The sequence below is a fragment of the Felis catus genome, chromosome A1 (assembly GCF_018350175.1).
Source record: "Felis catus isolate Fca126 chromosome A1, F.catus_Fca126_mat1.0, whole genome shotgun sequence".
Classification (NCBI taxonomy): Eukaryota; Metazoa; Chordata; class Mammalia; order Carnivora; family Felidae; genus Felis; species Felis catus.
Genome location: NC_058368.1, coordinates 83,693,389 through 83,701,716, shown reverse-complemented (window position 1 = coordinate 83,701,716; position 8,328 = coordinate 83,693,389). Strand labels below are relative to the sequence as shown.

Genomic DNA, 8,328 nt, shown 5'->3' with positions numbered 1-8,328 from the left:
CCAAAGAATATGCATATTTTCCCACAGAATCACAGTGCAGCTATGAACTACAGAAAAATGTAGCATGAATACAATACAATTGTACAAATATTTGACTGCAGAAGTGTAAAAATGAAGCATTCCATTATAGGGAAATGTTGCCTCCAGAAAGGATGAACAGGTAATGACACATCATGGTATGAGAATCTAAGGAAAAACATTGGCATTGGATCCTACTTTTAATCTGTACAGTGAAGAAAAAAAAAAAAAACATTAGTACAAATATTTCCTATTTTATACTTTCCTGAGAGACAGACTTAACATTCAACATTTTTTTTAGAGCCCTTGTAACATCCTTATTCCTAAGACTATAAATTAAAGGGTTTAGAACAGGAGTGAGTATGGTGTAAAAGACAGATACAATCATGTCCTTCTCAGGGGTGTGGTAGGTGTTGGGGAGCATGTAGGTATAGACAGCAGCCCCATAGAAGAGGACGACCACGGTCATGTGGGAAGAACAAGTGGCAAAGGCCTTCTTCCGCCCCTCTGCTGACTTCATCCTGTGGATGGTGAAGAGGATGAAAGAATAGGAGCTTGAAATGACTGTCACAGGGAAGAGGAGTGAGATGACACAACAGAGGTACATGAATGTCTCATAGAGGGAAGTGTCTGAGCAGGAAAGTTTCATTACAGCAGGAACTTCACAGAAGAAATGATAGATCTCCCGAGATCTGCAGACGGGTAAGGTCATGGTGATGGGGGTTATCATAAATCCATCCACAGATCCCAGAAACCAGGAAGAAGACACCAGGAGGAGACACACCCTATTGTTCATGAGGATAGGATAACGGAGTGGATGGCAGATAGCCACATAGCGGTCATAGGCCATAGCTGCTAGAAGGAAAAATTCTGAACCTCCTAGTGTCAAATAGAGAAACATCTGCATCCCACATTCGGGGGCTGAGATCTTATTCACACCCATGACCTGGTCCATGAGCATCTTGGGCACAGTGACAGAAATGTACATCACATCCATGAGAGACAACTGGGTGATAAAAAAGTACATGGGATTATGAAGGTGAGCATCAAAGTATATCAGAAGGATCAGGATGATGTTTCCAGACAAAGCCATCAGGAAATCCACTAAAATTACCACACAAAGGAGAGCTGGGTGCTTGGATTGACTGAAGAGTCCCACTAGGTCAAAATCTGATCGTCCAGTATGGTTGTTCACCCAAGTGTTGTTCTCCATTGGATATCACCCAGATCACCAAGGAAAACTATGTAGTTAATAGATCACTAATGGGATATGATCACCTGAAATAAATTTTTAGTGAGCTTGTGTGTGTGTGTGTTTATGTTTACAGGTGGCAATCCACTATAGTAATAAGGGGACTTTCCAAGGGCTAGTGTATATTAGGATTAAAAATTACCTGTAATCGAACAAATTTAATTGAATTCTAAGAATTCACATATGTGAATCAAAAATATTTGTTCCCCAAAGATAACAAAAACACAAATCAAAAAGATATATTCACCTCTAGGTTTATTATTTTTTTCAAATCTTTATGACATTTATTTTTTCATGTTTTTCTTTCAATTCCACTTAGTTAACATATAGTGTAATATTAGTCCCAGGTGCACAATATAGTGATTAAATACTTCCATATAACAAGTGCATTCCTTAATCCCCATCACTTATTTAACCCATCTCCCACCAACCTCCCCTCTGGTAACCATCAGTTTGTTCTCAGTAGTAAGAGCCTGTTTCTTGGTTTGCCTCTCTCTCTTGTTTTCCCTTTGCTCATTTGTTATCATTCTTAAATCCACATATGGGTGAAATCATATGGTATTTGTCTTTCTCTGACTGACATCTTTTGCTTAACATAATACTCTATAGCTCCAAACATGTCGCTGCAAATGGCAAGATTTTATTATTTTTCATGAGTAATATTGCGTTATAAATTTATATATACACCCTTATGCTTATGGCAGCATTATTTACAACAGCCAAGATATGTATTTACATATCTTGACATGGGCACTTGAGTGTCTGTCAATATATGGGTGCATAATTTAGGAGTGATTGTGTGTATGTGTATATGCACAGAACACACACACACAATGGAATATTATGCAGTTATAAAATCCTTAAGTTTGTGCCCTTTTTGACAACATGATGGGCCTAGATGGTACTATGTTAAGTGAAATAAATCTCGCTGTGAAAGACAAATACCACATGATTTCAATCCCATATGTAGAATGGAAAAATACAAATTAATAAACAACAAAAAAGGGGTGGGGGCGCCTGGGTAGCTCAGTGGGTTGAGCATCTGACTTCTGCTCAGGTCATGATCTCGTGGTTCATGAGTTCGAGCCCCACTTTGGGCTCTGTGCTGACAGCTCAGAGCCTGGAGCTTGCTTCAGATCCTGTGACCCCTCTCTCTCCACCCCACCCCTGCTTGTGCTCCGTCTCTCTTTGTCTTTCAAAAATGAATAAACATAAAAAAACTTTAAAAAAGCAGAGTCAGACCTATAAATACAGAGGAGTAACTGATGGTTGCCAGAGAAGAAACTGGTGTACCAATGACAAAATGGGTGAAGAAGAATGGGAGATACTGGCCTCTAGTTATGGAATAAATAAGTCACAGGAATAAAGGCAAAACATAAGAAATATAGTCCATGACATTGTGTTTTTCTTTCATTTTTGTGGTTTTTTTTCCTCCTTAAGCTCAGTATTTTGAAATTTCCTGATCATAGTGTTGTTTATCAATGAGCATGGGAACTTGCAGAATCACTTCCCTACAAAAATACAAAAAGTGAATCACTGTCCTAAAGAATAAAACCCCTTATTTCTAGACTTTTTTTTTGTTATAGAAGTTAAAATGGAATCAACTTCTCTGGTTTAAGTATCCAACTGGATCTTAAAAACTCTGAGAGATACATTCCATATAAGCAAGATTTAGAAAATAACTGAAACGTAATTTGGAGAATACTCATAACAAAAGTTTGAATACCCTTTGCCTGAACAATCAGGCAGAATGTGATCTCTGATGTTCTGTGGAGTAAGCCATGCATCCACAGGAACAGTCCTCACCAATGGCCAACCCCTAAGATATGATAGGGACATCAATTTAGGAGCTAACACTTTGACTCTGGACTATAACTGTAGGTCCAGATTATCTTCTAACTACCATTCTTTAGTCCACTTTACATAAAAGAGGATAATAAGGTTAAATCTTAAGTATATTCCAGATTAAAATAGTAAAAGTGCTTAGACATTACTAGTTACAGATTAATGAGTCCATATATTGTTAAAGAGTTAAGATCTTCAATAATTATTGTGTAGATTCTCTGTAAGAGATGGTTGTTATCATTTTTTTGTTTAATAATATAAGATGAATTTCTTTGGTTTGCTTAATTTTAGTATCTATTCATACACATAAGAATTGGGGTTTGGTAATTTCTATAGTCCCAGACTACATATATGTATTTCTTATTTTAACTTTGGTTCAACAGATCTTTATGGGGAGTCCTACCTTAATTTTGCCTAGTATATACTCATCCAGCTTCATTTATTTAAAGTTCCTACTATTTATTTTAAATTTAAGGAGGAAAGCTCTGGCATGTAGAAGATCATTTCCATTTACAAGACTAGGCTTTAGTTGTTTCCATAAGCATTATCTACCTTATTGTCTATAGCAACATATTTTTTCATAGAAGCTGAGATGCATGGAGAAAAACTTAACAACACTGAGTTGTTTCTAACTCTAATTCCTTTCCCCTCTTATATCTGGCTACTCAAACCCTACATCTTTGTTAAATGCTAAAGACAAAAAAAAGAAAATTTAAATTGGTTACACTGAAGTAGGTCACAGTCCATCTATTCAGGCAAAACTATTGTGTGTGTGTATGTGTGTGTGTGTGTGTGTGTTAGTGTGAGTGTGTGTGTGATTTAAAGTAGAATTTTAAAATAGCTCAAAATAAGAAAGTACAATAGTAGTAAAATATATCTTTCCTTTCTTTTTTAAATTTTTTTTCAACGTTTTTATTTATTTTTTTTGGGACAGAGAGAGACAGAGCATGAACGGGGGAGGGGCAGAGAGAGAGGGAGACACAGAATCGGAAACAGGCTCCAGGCTCTGAGCCATCAGCCCAGAGCCCGACGCGGGGCTCGAACTCACAGACCACGAGATCGTGACCTGGCTGAAGTCGGACGCCCAACTGACTGCGCCACCCAGGTGCCCCTATCTTTCCTTTCTTAATAGAATCACTAACAAATTATTTTCCATATTCTCTTATGAATATAAACATTTGCAGCTTTTCAATTTCTGATATGTTAAATGTTAAATTTTCAAAGTACTCACCACCAACAACAAAAAAAGGAATATTGTTTCTTCTCTCCAGAAAAAGTTGAGAAGTGGTTATGGTACAGGAATATTTCAGGAATAATCTCCAACTTTCGAAGCATTCTATACTCTTATGATTCCAAAGACTAATCTGCCAAAACCACACCTAATGGCAGATGAAACTGTAAAATTAAAAACAGCCCAATAGGAGCAAAATATACCTGCTTTCTTTTTTTTTAATATCTTAAAATATTTATTTATTTTTGAGAGAGAGACAGACAAACAGAGCATGAGAGGGGGACAGGCAGAGGGAGAAGGAGACACAAAATCTGAAGCAGGCTTCAGGCTTTGAGAGGTCAGCACAGAGCCCAACGTGGGGCTCAAACTCACAAACAGTGAAATCATGACCTGAGCCGAAGTTGGAAACTTAACTTACTGAACCACTCAGGTGACCCAAAATATACCTGATTTCTGAGTCAATATTTGTGGTCAAAGTGAAATAAATCTTTATTGCAATTTGGTAAATGATAGTGACTGTGATCAAGTCACTCTGAAGAGTCCACCTGGCACACCAGACAGACAATAGAATGCCATCTGTACCATGTAAAGTAATTGGCCTCCATGTTTATTCCTACGTTTCTGAATCCAATTTCTTTAGTTTAATATAAACAGAACAGTGCACTATTTAATTTGGGAGAATTATTAATAGTGGTAACAGAATAGCATCAAATCTTTATTTGAGGTGACAGCATCCCAGAAATTGTTCTCTTGCTTTACGATGTTTTATCTTCCCCAAGAGTCACTGAGGTACATCCTCACCTTATTTTCTCCTTTTACAAATTAAATAATTCAGATTCCTAGGGCATCTGCCTAGCACAACATAATTTATCTCAGGGAAGATTTGTGTCTCAACTCAGATATTGGGGCTCAGAGCCTATAATGCTGTCTTAGCTCTCTAAAATACTATCTTCCTTCCACAGTCTACAATTCGGAATAACCCCTCACTGTTAGTTTCATCTAAGAAAATAAATATTATTGAGACATTTGTTTCAGTTTTTAACTCCCAGAAATAATTCCCACTCAAAGAAGAGTCAGTCTTAGTTATTCTGTAAAATTTCAGCTTCAAGAAAACAAAATCATCATCCAATATTATAGAAGGAATGTGTAGTCTTTTGTCCCTACATAATGGAAATAAAAGCCTATTTCTTAACATGTTGCAGTAAATTATTGTTATATTAAATATTCAATCAAAAAAGAGCAATTAAGAGTACACTTATCCTGATGAGCACTGAGAAATGTATAAATTGTTGAATCAATATATTGTACAATGGAAACTAATATAACACTGTACATTAATTATACTTGAATTTAAAAAATGCATTTGCTTTTCTACATAAAAATAGATGATGGGGAAAAGTTGAGAAAATATGTTCAAGAATTAATAGTATGCATCAGAAGGAGAACAAGTCAAAAACAATAATTACCTTTTTGCTTTTGCAGTTCTTTTTATATGATTGAACTCAGCATCAAATGATGCTGCAACCCTTATCCATATGAGTAATGGAGTGTGGCCATGGTTAACTGCATAAAGATAAACAGGAAAGCGAGTCTATCCTGGTTTTATTATGCCCACATGGGAGTTGATGAACTTTGCTATTGCAGAAATTCCTTCTGGAGCTTTGAAGAAGAATGCAATTAAGAGACCGAAAAACAACCACAAAAGGTAATAGGTATCTATGTTGCACTGTTCTGTGTCTCTCCTCATGTCTTTTTAAAATCTTTTGTTATTAATAAACTGGAAATCTTAACTAATATAATCTAAAACTTCACCATCAGCTATAAACTCTTATCTGTGAAATAGAGGACAGTTTATAAGTAGCCTTTTTCACATTATAAAATATTTTTCTTATATTGTATATATCTACCCTCACTTCATTTCAAGAGTATTGTGTGAGATATTGATATAGTTCTCTTTCAATGATGCAGCCTCTGAAGCTCATGGACTAAATGATATGTCAACCTCTTTGGTTAAGTTTATTCTTAGGTATTTTGTTATTTTTGGTGCCATTGTAAATGAGATTGTCTTCCTAATTTCTTTCTGTTACCTGATTAATAGTTTGTAGAAATGCAACAGATTTCTGCATACTGATTTTGTATACTGTGACCTTACTGAGTTTATTTAGCAAATCTAGTAGGTTTTTGGTGGAGTCTTTAGAGTTGTCTGTATATGGTATCATGTCATCTACAAATAGTGAAAATTTCCCTTCTTCCTTACCAATTTGGATGCCTTTTATTTCTTTTTGTTTTCAGATTGCTGTGGCTGGGATTTCCACTACTTTGCTGAATAAAAGTGATGAGAGTGACTTTGCCTTGTTCCAGATCTCAGGGGAAAAGCTCTCAGTTCTTTGTCATTAAGTATTAAATTAGCTATCAATTTTGATATATGACTTTTATTTTGTTGAGGTATGTTCCCACTAAATTACTTTTAAAAAAATATGAGTGGAGGTTATACTTGGTGAAAACTTTTTCTGCATCAATGGAAATGGTAATTAAAAAAAAATCTTTCTTTTGTTGATTCATGTCACATTGATTGATTTGCAAATATTGAACGACTGTTTCTAGAGAATTTTTGCATCTGTATTCTTAAAGGATACTCAACACCATGTCTCTTTATTTTTGTAATCTTTCATTTTGGTTGGTATCTGGGTAATGCTGGCCTCATAGAATGAATTTTGAAACTCTCTTTACTCTATTTTTTTGAAGAGTTTGAGAAGAATAGGATTAACTCTTCTTATTTTTTAATATGAAATTTATTGTTAAATTGGTTTCCATACAATACCCAGTGCTCATCCCAACAGGTGCCCTCCTCAATACCCATCACCCACTTTCCCCTCCCTCCCACCCCCCATCAACCCTCAGTTTATTCTCAGTTTTTAAGAGTCTCTTATGGTTTGCCTCCCTCCCTCTCTAACTTTTTTTTTCTTCCCCTCCCCCATGGTCTTTTGTTAAGTTTCTCAGGATCCACATAAGAGTAAAAACATATGGTATCTGTCTTTCTCTGTATGACTTATTTCACTTAACATAACACTCTCCAGTTCCATCCACGTTGCTACAGAAGGCCATCTTTCATTCTTTCTCATTGCCAAGTAGTATTCCATTGTGTATATAAACCATAATTTATTTATCCACACTGAGATATTACCTCACGCCAGTCAGAGTGGCTAAAATGAACAAATTAAGAGATTATAAACGCTGGAGAGGATGTGGAGAAACAGGAACCCTCTTGCACTGTTGGTGGGAATGCAAACTGGTGCAGCCACTCTGGAAAACAGTGTGGAGGTTCCTCAAAAAATTAAAAATATTTCATTCTTTCTCATTGCCACATAGTATTCCGTTGTGTATATAAACCACAATTTCTTTATCCATTCATCAGTTGATGGACATTTTGGCTCTTTCCATAATTTGGCTATTGTTGAGAGTGCTGCTATAAACATTGGGGTACAAGTGCCCCTATGCATCAGCACTCCTGTATCCCTTGGGTAAATTCCTAACAGTGCTATTACTGGTTCATAGGGTAGATCTATTTTTCATTTTTTGAGGAATGTCCACACTGTTCCAGAGCGGCTGCAGCAGTTTGCATTCCCACCAACAGTGCAGGAGGGTTCCCATTTCTCCACATCCTCTCCTGCATCTACTCTCCTGATTTGTTCATTTTAGCCACTCTGACTGGCGTGAGGTGATATCTCAGTGTGGCAATGAGAAAGAATGAAATATGGCCTTTGTAGCAATGTGGATGGAACTGGAAAGTGTTATGCTAAGTGAAATAAGTCATACAGAGAAAGACAGATACCGTATGTTTTCACTCTTATGTGGATCCTGAGAAACTTAACAGAAGACCATGGGAGAGGGGAAGGAAAAAAAAGAGGTTAGAGAGGGGGAGAGCTAAAGCATAAGAGACTCTTAAAAACTGAGAACAAACTGAGGGTAGATGGGGGGTGGG

At 36.4% G+C, this 8,328-nt stretch overlaps 1 protein-coding gene across 1 annotated transcript; it reads right to left on the bottom strand.

Moving 5' to 3' along the window:
• Window positions 1-268: 268 nt before the first annotated feature.
• Window positions 269-1,231, bottom strand: LOC101095073 (olfactory receptor 2T29-like). The gene has a single exon (XM_003980547.3). It carries the CDS (start codon window positions 1,229-1,231, stop codon window positions 269-271), a length of 963 nt encoding a protein of 320 aa, XP_003980596.3.
• Between the last annotated feature and the right edge of the window lie 7,097 nt (window positions 1,232-8,328).

Coding starts and splice junctions, on each gene's coding strand:
- LOC101095073 (XM_003980547.3), bottom strand. CDS start 1,231: ATGGAGAACAACACTTGGGTGAACAACCATACTGGACGATCAGATTTT.